At 41.1% G+C, this 13,770-nt stretch overlaps 1 protein-coding gene across 1 annotated transcript; it reads left to right on the top strand.

Annotated features, from left to right (window-relative positions):
• Positions 1 to 8,360: 8,360 nt before the first annotated feature.
• On the top strand, positions 8,361 to 13,566 carry LOC109759432 (protein KTI12 homolog). The gene is made up of 10 exons (XM_020318251.3): positions 8,361 to 8,557; positions 9,187 to 9,355; positions 9,470 to 9,573; positions 9,955 to 10,011; positions 10,629 to 10,714; positions 10,998 to 11,083; positions 11,650 to 11,765; positions 12,466 to 12,516; positions 12,616 to 12,702; positions 13,064 to 13,566. The coding sequence occupies exons 2-10, from the start codon at positions 9,202 to 9,204 to the stop codon at positions 13,226 to 13,228; spliced, it is 906 nt and encodes a 301-aa protein (XP_020173840.1). The 5' UTR covers positions 8,361 to 8,557; positions 9,187 to 9,201; the 3' UTR covers positions 13,229 to 13,566.
• The last annotated feature ends 204 nt before the right edge of the window (positions 13,567 to 13,770 follow it).

The following is a 13,770-nucleotide window of genomic DNA, read 5'->3' as shown; positions in this document are numbered from 1 at the left end:
TATAGCGTGTTTTAGTAAACGCGCTACTGCTATGCCTTCCTCCTTTTTTCCCTTTTTCATTTATTTTTCTATACATTTTATTTTTTTTCCTTTCTCCTTTTTCTATTTCTTTCATTTTCATTTACTTTTCTATTTGTTTTTCATTTTATTTTATTTTCGTTTGCAGTAGCGCCTTACACCTAAACACGCTGCTACAACAATATTAGCGGTAGCGCGGTTTCCGAAAGACCGCTACTACTATGTGTAGCCTATCGGCTTAGTGGTGGGAATTTTAGTAGTAGCGCTTTTACAGCGGGACGCGCTACTGCTATGTATGTATCTGCAGCGCGCTTATTCTGCACGCGCTACTGCTGTGTAGCAGTAGCGCATTTTTTTAACAAGCGCTACTGCTAAAGTTCTGTGTATAAGGTTTTCCCTAGTAGTGTTATGGAAAAGAATTTGCATGACATCTTTTGTCCTACCCTCCCGTGGCAGCGATGTCCATAACGAAACTAAGGAATATAAAGGCCTATTTTTAATAGAGAACAGGAACAAAGCATTAACACATAGTGAATACATGAACTCCTCAAACTACGGTAATCACCGGAAAGAATTTCAATTATTGTCACCTTGGGGTATGTGGATCATAACATGTAGCAGGTGCATATAACTTGCAAGATCGGATCACGAACATAGATATAATGGTGAAAATATAAACAGTTCAGATATGAAATCATGGCACTCGGACCCTAGTGACAAGCATTAAGCATAGCAATGTCATAGCAACATCAAATCAGAACATAGTGGATACTAGGGATCAAGCCCTAACAAAACTAACTTGATTACATGATGAATCTCATCCAACCCACCACCGTCTAGCAAGCCTACGAAGGAATTACTCACTCCCGGCGGTGAGCATCATGAAATTTGTGATGAAGGATGGTTGATGATGACGAAGACCGAAGATCCCCCTCTCCGGAGCCCCGAACAGGCTCCACATCTGGCCTCCCGATGAAGAACAGGAGGTGGCGGCGGCTCCATATCGTAAAATGCGATGAAACTTCCTCTCCTATTTTTTCTGGAAAAATAGGATTTTATAGCGTCGAAATTAGGGTCAGCGAAACCTCGTGGGCCCCACTACCCACTAGGGCACACTAGAGGGGGTGGCGCACCCTGGTGACTTGTGGGCAGCTGGGTCTTGGTTCTAGTATTTTTTATTTATTCCAAAATAATTCTCCAAAAAAGTTTTGTCCAATTCCGAGAACTTTTAATCCTGCACAAAAAACAACATCATGGTAGTTCTTCTGAAAACAGTGTCAGTCCGAGTTAGTTTCATTCAAATCATGTAAATTAGAGTCCAAGCGAGCTCAAGTGCTCCCTCATGAACAGTAAAATCTATACCTACTAATAAAGGGATTAGTGCTTCTGCCCATTCTTCATCAAATTACTCTCGAAATTGGCAAGAATTAGAGCATCTCTAGCAGATCCTGTAAAACGGGCGATCTAGAATAATAAGCGTCGATTTAGCGGACGCGGGCGGTTTTCCCGCCCCAAACAGATCCCACAAGATCGCTTGTCCCGTAAAAAAAAATTGCGGGATCCTGCATAGTCCGGGCCGTTTCCACCATATCTACGGGAGCCAGCCCTTTTTTGCCGTTTCATGGCACTCACTAGGGTGCACATAGAGAGGACCTTTAGCCATGTGTCTTTCCTTGGGACTATGTGTCCGGCCTGGAATCTTGCACAGGAGGTGGAATTTCACGTTGTTGAGGATAGTTTGTGATAATTTGTTCTCTGTTCAGGTACAACGCCTTGTGGATTTGGAGCTTATAATGAACGACATATCATGGATTGTTCATGATGAAATTAATGTAATTCGACTTAGCCAAACAAAAGAGAAAGAAGGAAGAGGCAAACAAGTAGAGGGCTCTAACATTGGATGACCGGATGCTGACCTCCTAGTTTGGGTTCCCCCTGAGATGCCCTAACTATGCAAGTGGCATGGCTCCCCCCGAGATGTTCTATATAACCGGCATGGCTAAGCTAATCTCAACAATCAAATAAGAGCAGAGAGTAGCTATTTATATGGACATGGAGTTTCTACATGCAAGCTCAAGTGCTCCCTCGTAAACAGTAAAATAGTAATAAAAAGCTAAAAACATGGGTAATAAACATTAACGAATTGTATACATACGTATGAAATTTCATGAATATTTTTTTCTTTCTAAATGCTCTGGAAGAAAACCAAAATTGATGATTAAAACACTATTTTTAAAGCATATATTGGCGCATTGATTTTATTTTATTCTCCGCAAAACATTAATAATATTTTTTTCTTGACAAAAAATTGCACCAATGTAGACAAATCACTAATGTCTATTGCCAAAAAAACAGATATTGTCATCTCTATCTTTTGTGATTTCACTATCTATCATGGGTGCATTTGAGCTTGAAACACTTTCATATCTAAAATTCTACACTATTTGTTTTGAGGAATCCCGACGCTTTTTTTATTACACAAAGTTCACAATGTTTGGGATACAAATATGTTCATGGGGTTGGCCTAGCCATATGTGACGCCCCTGACCTAATGAGTAAGAAAACTTAGCAAGTGAATGGGCTTCACTATTCAATGTCCGACCTTCAAAAAGAACATTACAATTAAAATTTGAAGCTCGCAATTTGATTTTAGCAATAATTTGAGCATGCAACCCGCGGCTTCCTGTGTGGATGTCCCTTGCAACTTGCTTTGAATCCGTGGTGAACACAACGTCATGAAGAAGAAGATCCTCAGCCAAAGATAGTGATTTCCTGCAAGCAATTGTTTCGAGAATAACCACATCTCGAACACCATGGCTCACCAAATGCAGACGAGCCTAAATAAGGGAGATATCATTCGAAAACCAACATTCAAAGAAAACTTCGTGGAAACCATGTTTGAAAGTTTCAAACTATTTCGAAAAGAAACTTGGGATGCTAAGAGGATGATGTTCTATTGTCATGTGAAATTTCAAGTTAAAAAATATTATGGGACGCGAGCTATAAAAAGATGAATTCAGCAACGAATAGTGACATTACTGTTCGGCACTATTCAATGTTGATTTTGTCTTTTTCATAATTCAGTAATGACTAGTGACATTACTGTTCGGCACTATTCAATGCTGAATTTCTCTTTTTCATAGTTCATATCTCGTAATGAATTGGAACTTGAAATTTTGCAAGGCAATAGAACATCATTCTCTTAACATCCTGTATTTTCTTTATATATTTTTTTTGAACTTCAAAACATCTTTTTCGCGTGATTTTCATCGGTTTTCACCGAATGTTGGTTGTCATATGATATTTTTTCCCCTAAATAATGGAATTTCCTAAACTGCGCCCGTTTCTTCCATTTCCCCAAACACACCCCCGCGTCGTGCTGGGCCGGCCCGTTCTTTTTCGTGTTGAAACTACAGGAAAAAATAACGTCCGTAAGCGAGGGATCCTACCCGGGAACGATCGATTGATAGAGTAGCGAACTCGCCACCACGATAACGACGCACTTGTGCTTACAGACTTCTTTCTTTTCTTTTACTCTTTCTCTAGTTTGTTCGCTGGTCAGTTTCTGGGCGTTTTTTTCTTGTTTCTCATTTCCCTTTTTTTTCTTTCCTTAAATGCGGGAACTTTTTATCAAATTCGATGAACTTTTTCAAATTCAATGAACTTTTTTCAAAATCGATGAACTTTTTTCAAATTTAATGAACTTTTTTTAAAATTGATAAACTTTTCCAAATTCGATGAACTTTTTTAAAATCCAGTGAATTTTTTTCAAAATTGATTAATTGTTTTTCAAAATCGATGAAAATTTTCAAATCCAGTGAATTTTTTCAAATCTGATGAATTTTTTTTCTAAATCAATGAACTTTTTTCAAAACCGATGAACTTTTTTTCAAAATCGATGAAACTTTTTTCAATTTTTGTGAACTTTTTAAAAAATTGATGAACTAGATTTTAAAATCGATGAACTTGTTTTTTCAAATTCAATGAACTTTTCAACTAATTTTCAGATTTTTACGTTAAATGTTTCACTAAAAGAATGGTTAAGTAGTACTTGCGTTAGTGGACAAAAGACGTGCGATCCTGAGTTCGAAACCTGGCTTTCGCTGTTTTTCTTCACCTTTATTTTTTTGTGACGTGGTTACTGTGATCGACCGAAACCCACCTGGGCCGGCCCAGTAGCCTGACGCTTCGAGCGCCAGAACTCGAAACCGGTGCTGAAGGCGCCCGTTAGGAGCTTCCTATTCAGTGCCTTAAGCGCCCGTTACAGGCATTCCTGCTAACGGGCGCACACCCTCTCCCTTTCCATCGGTACTAACGGGCCGGCCCATCTCCCCTTTGGTTATATGGTTTCTATACTGCAAAAAAGGTACCCGAGATAGAATCGAACACTAGACCTCCTACATCGATGGATGTTGCACTAAGAGCATCTCCAGCCGTTGGCCCAGCCAGGACGCATAAAAATCGCCCCCTGGGGGCGAGCCGACGATACAATCAGCGCTGGGGCAGTTTTGCGTCCAGCCGTCGCCCCCAAGCGCCGATATTGGCCCACTTTTCGGCCCACTTTCGGCGAATAAAGGGCCCATATGAGCGAGAATAGGCCCATATTCGGCGTGGTTCGCCGTGGCTCAGCGTTGAATTATCAACATAAATATTTTTTTATCACATAGTTCATCACAGAAAATCAAATAGTTCAACAAAATAGTACAACAACAAATAGTTCAATATAAATTATATAGTTCAACAAATAAAAACTCATATTTCATCACACGTCGAACTCCCGGATGGAATTCACAATCCTGAGAAAGAGCTTTCGGCTCATCCGATAACGGCGCTGAAATGTTTTGTCGCCGTGAAGTGGAGCATCGGCGAAGTAGTCGGAGTAGAGCGTGCAGTAGCCTTCGAGACGATGCCGGTTCTTTGCTTTCACCCGCCCCGGCGCCGAGCCACCTCGCCGCGGCTTTTCATTGCTCACCAGCAGCTGGGCAAGGGCGGCGAGCACCATGAGATGCTCTTCTTCTTGGACGTCGGTCTCGGCTTCCTCCTCCAGCAGCGCGGCGAGCGCTTCCTCGTCATCCGAGTCCATCGCCGAGGCAGGCAAATCGCCGAACACCTTGCTCCCGGTGGGCGTGTACCCACCGCTAAACTGCCCCTCCACGGCCGGAAACGCCCAGCTGCTGTTGGAGGGGCTGCCTCGGCGAACCTCTGCTATTTTTTCCGGCGGGGATTGGCTATCTAGCGGTGAAGGGCGGCGGGCGGCGCCGGGATACAGCTAGTGGCGGCCGAGGGCGCAGGGGGTGGGAGGCGAGTCGGGGTAGAAAAACTTGACTTTTCACCTAACGGTGTGGACCAGCCGCGCTTTTCCCTTGCGCCGGAGCCCCCGATCGCCCCTCCAGTGCGGCGGGTTCGGCCTGCGACCGTCGGGCCCAAAAACGAGCTGAACCGGCGCTTCTCGGCGTCCTGGGGGCGCGACTGGGGCGTTTTTTTGGCGCCGGCGCCGAAAAAGTGGCCTGGGAGGGCCTGTTAGGGGCGTGGCTGGAGATGCTCTAACCACAGCGCCACCCAGCCCGCTCGGACAAGTTACATCTTTTGTTTATTCTTTCATATTATATTTCTCCATTTTTCCTTTTTCTATTTTCTGTTTTTTCTTTTTTCTATTCTTCCTTTTTCAAATAGATTAACGTTTTACATTTTTCTATGAACTTTTTCAAAAAGCAATAAACCATTTTTCAAATTTGATAAAAAAAATTCAAAATCAGTGAACTTTTCATTTTTTGATGAACTTTTTTTGGAAATTGATGAACTTTTTTCAAATCTGATGAATTTTTCCAAAACCAATGAGCTTTTTCCAAATTTGACGAACTTTTTACAAATTCAATGATCTTTTTTCAAGTTTGATGATCTTTTTTGAAAATTGATGAATTGTTTTTCAAATTCGATGAACTTTTTTCCATTTTTTGATGAACTTTTTTTGGAAATTTATGAACATTTTTCAAATCTGATCAACATTTTCTAAAATTCGGTGAACTATTTTCATATTCAGTGAGTTTTCTTTCAAACTTGATGAACTTTTTTTGAAAACCGATTAACTTTTTTTGAAATTCGATGAACTTTTTAAAAATTTGATGATTTTTTTCAATTTTCTTGAAGTATTTTGTATTTTGTGAACCTTTTCCAAATTTTCATGAACTTTCCAAATCTGTGATTTTTTTTCAAATTCGTGAACTTTTCCTAAATTAGTGACCTTTTTTAAATTTCATGAACTTTCAAAACCGTGAACTTTTTTCTCAAATTAGTGAACTTTTTTGAATACGTGAACCTTTATTTTTTGAAACAAATTCGTGAAGTTCTTTTTATATTTTTTTAACAACGCGGATTCATTGGTTTCTTAACTGTTTAGCGGTAATATTGGGTAGTACAACCTGGTAGCTCTGGTGGTTAGCAGGGATTCAAATGGCAATTATTTAGGATGCATCCCTGGCACTGCTTCGCCCCGAGTTCGAATCCTTGCTGCAGCAAGTTTATCTAATGTTTTTTTGCTGGAGCCGCGTGGTGGGCTCACCAGGGCGCTACAGTGGGCGCCAATTGGGTTTAGCGGTGCTGAAGGCGCCCTATAGGAGCTCTCCTAGATAATTTCAGCACCCTATAGGAGCTCTCCTAAATAATTGCCATTTGAATCCCTGCAAACCGCTACACTACTATTTGCAAAGGAGATTTTTTTTCGATGAGAGGGGCCACATGGCCCCCATTTTCATTAAGAAAATGGGGTCTTCAAGAAAAGAGCAATACACTTTTACATCCCTGGCACTAAACCGCATCAGGATGCTACGAAACACTAGCAACCAAACCAGCACTAGCATACTTGTCTAGATAACATCGAGCCAGATCGGCGGAACAAAAGCTAATGCAAAAAAGAGGCAAATGATAATAGAACAAAAGCTAAATATAACCAGCATTAGAATTATCCATTTTTTGGGTGATAACGAGGAGCGATCCAAGTCTTGAAACCAGCACCTCCAGCAACTGATTTCATTAGATTCTCCTCACATACGGCGCCCACCCATATCCTCTCCTGGAGACATCTCGAGCCATCTGGGCAATCCTTCTAGTGACTAGCTGCAGCATGTTTTGTAGTCCTTTTTTCTGCCAAATTTTCCACGAATATAGAAGGGAGCAAACAGACATAATAATATCAGTAGGATCATTGGGCATCACACCTTGAAAGCATGATTTATTTCTCGTTTTTCAAATAGACCATAGCAAAGCAGCAACACCAAGCATAACAACTACTCTATCTTTGCCAGTATAGTTAGGCAACCAATTCTAGCATAAATCAAGGAAAGAGACAGGGGATTTTGGTTACCCAAGGAGCACCCCACAATACTCCATAAGAACCTAGATAGGGAACAAGAAAAAAAAATAAGTGATCCACAATCTCTATACTGTCATAAAACTCACAATGCTTAGCACCTTTCCAACCTTTTTTAGTTAAGTTATCTTTGGTTAGGATCCTATTCTTGATCACTAATCAGGAGAAGGCTTTAATTTTCAATGGCATCTTCATTCTCCACAGCAACTTATAAGGGAATACAACTTGTCGAGCAACAAGATAATGGTACAGAGATTTAATCGAGAAGCTCCCAGAGGAGGTAAGAAGCCATTTAACTTTGTCTGGTTCCTCCGACAAAGTCACCTGACTACACATATCAAGTAATATGTTCCACATATCAAGGGTCTCCCCATGCAAATATCTTCTAAATCTGATGCAATCAAAATCCTGGCTAAACACCTTCGCAACAGTGACATGCCTACCAAAGGTCAAGTTGTAAAGACGTGGAAAAATCAAACATAGGGGTTTGTCTCTTAACCAAGCATCCTTTCAAAATCTATTTTTGCGACCATCACCCACAACTCTCTGACAATATCTATAAAAAATATCTTTAACCTCCATCAAACCATTCCAGAAATGGGAGTTGCCAGGAGATGATTCACCCTGAGCCAAAGTTTTCTTTTTCAAATACTTTGCTCTAATCATCTCCTGCCAATCTCCATCCTCGTTCTCTAGCCTCCAAAGCCATTTGCACAAAAGACTTATATTCTTTATATCTAAATTAGTAACTCCCAGGCTACCCTGATCCCTAGGTTGGCACATCAATCCAGTTTACCAGATGATATTTACGCACATCCTCCTTTTCTTGACAGACCAACCGAGCTCGGAAAAATTCAAATCTTTTATCCATGCCTTTCGGTAATCTAAAAAAAAGAGCATGTGACTGGGAATGCTACTCATGCAGGTTTCTGCAAAGGAGATTTTTTATTATGACAAAAGTCAAAACCCGGCCCGTAACTTTCCTCTGCACCCGACCCGACCCGTCTCCTCCTCCAGCCCGGCCCAACGGAATCTCCTCCCTCGCAGCACTACCAGTCCACCGCCGCCGAGCCCTAGAGCTCCGTCCCCCCGCGTCGCCGCTTAGCGTACGCTCCACCGCACCGGCAGCAGGCGAGGGGCGGCCGGCGACCTACTTTGGAGCGCAGACGGAAGGTGAGCCCCATCTCCCCTCTCCCCTTCTCCCCGTATACCCCAGGGCAGCAACGGCCATCTCTCTCAGCTCCGGGCGAGGCTCCTCCATGCCCGGCCGCCGCCCACGGTGTGCCCCCTTCCGATTCGTCCGCGCCAAACGACCTTCTCGCTCTCGCGATCGATTCCCCCTAACCAATTTCGGCTCCACTACAGTGGGAGGCAATTCTCGCCGCCACCTCGTCGAGGAACCCTGTCTTTGCTCGCTCGAGAGCTCGCCATGTACAGCGAGATATGGCTAGAGATATATGTTCAGCGATACTGATTTGAGATCTCCGTGCTGGGTTTTAATTAGGAGTGTTTTTTTATTGACTATTTGTAGCCAAACCAAACGACTAACTTCGAATATTTTCTCAGAGGCTGACCAGCTATGTGACCAACTTCCTTATATAAATCATCAATTTCTTCGTATTTCATATGCTGTATCAACCTCGATAAATGGCATGTATAGTGGCCCTTTTGGCACAGACAACAATATCCCTGCACAGAGTGATTTAGCGTTAAACATTTGCAAAGGGGAATTTTCTCGACTTTTAGCTTGTATTTGAAGATGGAACCATGCCCTGATGCTTTTGTTCTATCCATCTCCTAAGGTTTCTACATTTTCCATGGCGCTTGTGGTGATGTGCGGGCAGCCGTGCAGCGGCAAGTCAGAGGCTGCAGCTTGTCTCGCTGCCGCTCTTCGCTCCTCCGTGCCTGACGTTACTGTCCGCGTCATTGACGAGTCATCGCTCCATCTTGGACGCGATGAAAGCTACAAAGGTATTGTTGGTTTTTAGTCTTCATGTTTTCTCTATGCCACTATTCAATTCATTTTTATTTTTCATTTACCATCCGCTTATTTCTGCCAACCGATTTTGTGCTTTTATTTCTTAGATATGGTTGTGGAGAAAAACTTAAGAGGAGTTTTGAGATCAGAAGTTGATAGGTCCGTGTCACGGGATGGCATAATCATCGTGGATTCTCTGAACAATATTAAGGTGATGGCAGTACTGTGTCCTTAATTCTATTGCTGCAACTTGCAATCACTACTCCATTCTCAATTAGTAATAGAAGATAGAAGCAGTACTGTATGGTTATCTTCTTTATATATGTTATATTGTTGTACCTGGCACAGTGTGATCAGGGGAAAAACTTAACAAAATCGGGGCCCCTCCCTGTGCTATGGTTTTCCAAACCACTCAAGTTTGGGAATTACAAGCTCAAGTCCATCGTTTTACATAGTAAAAAAAATGTCAATATAGCTCAGTTTTTGTTGTTGTTTCTTGAGCAGTTACTACGTAAACTGTAGTATGAAGTAGATTATGCAACTTATGCTGTACTCTGTTAGAGGCGTGATTATTTTTACCTATAATATGCAGGGGTACCGATACGAGCTGTGGTGTCTTGCGCGTGCTTCGGGAATAAGATATTGTGTGGTAGGCACTTGATGTCCTGTTTATTGACTGTACATTGATTTTACACATAACAGGTTTACACTAATATGAGCATAGCACAATGAAATCATGATGAGATGGCATCATGTGTTCTCTAAGTATTGTTGTTGGTTAGATAGCAATAGAAGTAAGGTAGTAAAGAGACAACCAGATAATCATAAATGCCACATAAGTAGAGCTAACACGAGCTAATTGATGTGATTCATGACTGGTGATTGGTGAAGACCCACTGACATTAAAATGTCAGTTCAGAAATTAAGTTCTCCCTCCGACCCATATTGTCGCTCAAACGGATGTATCTAGCATTGAAATACGTCTAGATACATCCATTTGAGCGACAAGTAATATGGATCAGAGGGAGTACAACATGGGAAATTGGAGGGACAAACCTTAATAAATAAGATGCGTTACCAAAGTGATCTTACTAAAGTATTTTTTTACCTGATTTGCAAACCATGATTATGTCCTACACAAAGTATCCTTTTGAAGATAGTGCATGTAGAAACTATTGGCCAGTTTACTGCGCTTTTGCACCATTTAATATTGTAAATGATATAATAGTAAGTGATTTCCATCATACTTCATCTTTTATGTTTCAGTTCTTTTGTGATACAGAAGTGGACCATTGTAGGGATTGGAACGTCAAGCGTCAGGAGAAAGGAGAACCCTCATATGATAGCAATATGTAAGATATTTCTCTCGTGGGTCTTGTCGACCTGTTTGCAAAATGTAATACTCCTACCTCTTATGAATGAGATATATGCTGCACAGTTACTTTGTTTGATCTGATTTCAAATTCATGTATGCTATATATAGTTGGCATTTTTGTTTCAAATCACTGAAATATTTGATAGGTTATGGAAGGATTTGCTGTTGTATCGGGTTTATGGGGAAAGTAATGGACTCTTTGTCTCCTTCAGTTTACCGAGCAGGTGCCTTTGCTCTCATGATTTCTTCTGTTTTCACAGATTTGAAGATCTGGCAAGGAGATTTGAGAGGCCTGATAGTCGTAGCCGCTGGGATTCTCCTCTTTTTGAATTGTTTCCATCTAGAGGTAGTCAAATACAGTAGTTCTTATTTTGTCTAATTATTTTATTTTGACAGCATGCGTGATCTGAATCAGTACTAATATGTTCATGGTATATCTAATCTTTGTAATTAGTACTCCCTCCGCCCCAAAATAAGTGTCTCAAGCTTAGTACAACTTTGTACTAATGTTTTGGGCAAAGTTGAGACACTTATTTTGGGCCGGAGGGAGTATCACATATGTCTAGTACCTTATGCATTACTCGCCATAGTAGATGTTCTGTCCTTCTATTGTTCTATAGTCCCTATTGGTTGAACCCTCAATATTTATTGCTTGTTATTGTCGAACACTCGTAGAAACTCATGCTCATGTGATTGATTGAATTGGTAATTATTTTAGTTAATTAGTTTATTGTCAGACAGAAAATTCCAGGCTTCTTTTCACAATCCTTTCTATCCAGTTTTATATTGGTTACACAAGAATTAGTACCACCCAAGAAATGGTCACTATACTTGCCTAGTGCTCGCTCTCTACTTCCTTAATTGACTCATTATCCCATTTGATCGATCTGTTTTGTCTACTGTTTTCAATAGAGGAAATTGTGGAATCTTCCCCTGTTATTGCTGAGGCTGTATCATATTTGACTAAGAAAGTGGATTCGAAAACAAGAGATGTGAAAGTTCTCCAGCCTACAATAGCTACTCAGTCTGTAAGTATAAATGTTTCTCTAACAAAGAAATTTTTGTATACATCATTCACTGACTACAACTGCATGATCTTCCAATACATAAACAATTCCAAAATTATTTGGTACTCTGTTAATGCCTGCATGAATTTGGTGTGGTACTATATATTGCAGCCAAATACAAGAACATATTAAGGAAATGTGTTTAGTTCCTATGCTTTTTTTCCCGTGTTACACTACCGGTGAATTTGGTTCTTGCTAAGCTGGCCTATCCAGTCTTTTATGTGCTAGTGTTGGCTTAGCTGTTGCCTCTAATCTGAATAATCTTTTGAAGGTTAGTTATGTTTTCCTAGACAAGCACTAAGCTATGTAGTAACGAAAGTGCTGTTCGTGTGATTCTTGCCCACGAAAGCGAGCTGGTTCGTCTCCCCATGCAGCTATTTTTCTATCCATCCCAGGCTACGGTGCCTAAAAGAAATTTTGCTTGCTCCAAATGCAGAACGGTGTCGGGCTAGGTTAGTGTTTTTTTTTTTGCTTGGAATCCAGATGAACCATATCTCAAACAAATTCTGTCAAAATCTGAATACCCCATGATGCAAATGCAGAAACAATTAAAGTCTTCCTAATATTGTGCAAATACTGTGTGTTTCCAACCTGCAGTACTGTTCCATTCACACTGGATTTCCTGTAGATTTAAACAAATCCTGACTTGATAATATTTTAGGTACGGACTACTGAGGGTAATTCGCTCTACGAGATGGACAAAGCAACACAGGTAACTGCAGTTTTCCTGGCTGATGATATCTAGTCCCAGGAAATGTAGCAACTTTTTTAGAAGGAGCTGCAAACCTGTGATATGAACTGTACTTTGCAGGAGGTGGTCAGTGCAATTGTGGAGGCACAGTCTGGTGGTCTTGGGCTTGCCATGAACAAGATTTCTCTTGGGCCCGACTTGCCAACTATATCCTTTACTGTTTGCAATATTCTCTTAGCAAATTATATTATTGCAGGAGTTGTAAATAAAATATATCCGTCTTTGTGCATCTGTAGGCTATGTTCTGTATGCACAACTTCCTAGTAAAGAATAACCTTCTGATATCGTACATGCCATGCGTTCTTTTTCAGACTTGCAAATGACTTTTCAAACATCAATCAAGCAGACTAAAAATTCTGAGGTAGAGTAGTTTTCTGTCTGCATGGTCTCAATCTAGAATTGGATTCACCTTTCTATATTATTACTTTGCCATAAGATAATCAAGTGAAGAAAACCACCATTTGTTGGATATTATCATTGTGCGGTGAGATCCTTAACTGACTTTTACATTAATCTTCGAAGACCGGTTGGCCTGCCCGAGCTACGGAGCCTCCGACGCACGTTCATCAAGCTGGCAGGGCAGTACAGTTTGAGCGGGCGACCCCCACCAACAGACGCCGACAGCGCGAAGAGGATGTTTGTTGACTACTTGAACCGAGAAATTGGTGGGTGATTCTCTGATGAGTAGTCCTGCCTATGATGTACTACTTCCCAGGGGACAAAATGCTGGAGCTGGTAGCGTTTTCCCCTGCCATGTTCCTCATCTGGCTTCTTTCGGGGCGTCCAAGGAGATTATTTTGCCTCGCATGAGCTTTGCCACAAGTATTCATAAATGGCATGCCGCTGTGTAATTCTGTAGCTCCTGTACCACCCAAATAGTTTTCGCTCGTGTTTGCAACTTGTAAACTACACAATTTGGAAATATTTACTGAATCATTTATGTAACGGCTGCAACTTGCTACAACATATTTGAAAACTGGCACCAGATTAGTGTTCTTTATTCTGCTATAATATCCTCAGCTACTAGTCGAACTTCCTTCTTCTGTTGATAATGGGAGGCCCTTCAGATAAAAAAAACTGATTGTTGATTATGTCATGCAGAAAAGATGAAACAAAACGAAAACAAAGCTGCTGCATACTTGGAGCATATTAGGAGAAGCTCTGGTTTTAGAATATCCATGACCGGACAAAGACAGAAAAAAAACATCCAGTCTC

Source organism: Aegilops tauschii, chromosome 5 (genome assembly GCF_002575655.3).
Source record: "Aegilops tauschii subsp. strangulata cultivar AL8/78 chromosome 5, Aet v6.0, whole genome shotgun sequence".
NCBI lineage: Eukaryota > Viridiplantae > Streptophyta > Magnoliopsida > Poales > Poaceae > Aegilops > Aegilops tauschii.
Note: the sequence above shows the minus strand (reverse complement) of the source record. Positions and strands in the feature narration are given on the sequence as shown.

Coding starts and splice junctions, on each gene's coding strand:
- LOC109759432 (XM_020318251.3), top strand. CDS start 9,202: ATGGCGCTTGTGGTGATGTGCGGGCAGCCGTGCAGCGGCAAGTCAGAG. Junction 10,012..10,628: donor CGGGAATAAGATATTGTGTG/GTAGGCACTTGA, acceptor TTTATGTTTCAG/TTCTTTTGTGATACAGAAGT. Junction 12,703..13,063: donor TTGGGCCCGACTTGCCAACT/ATATCCTTTACT, acceptor ACTGACTTTTAC/ATTAATCTTCGAAGACCGGT.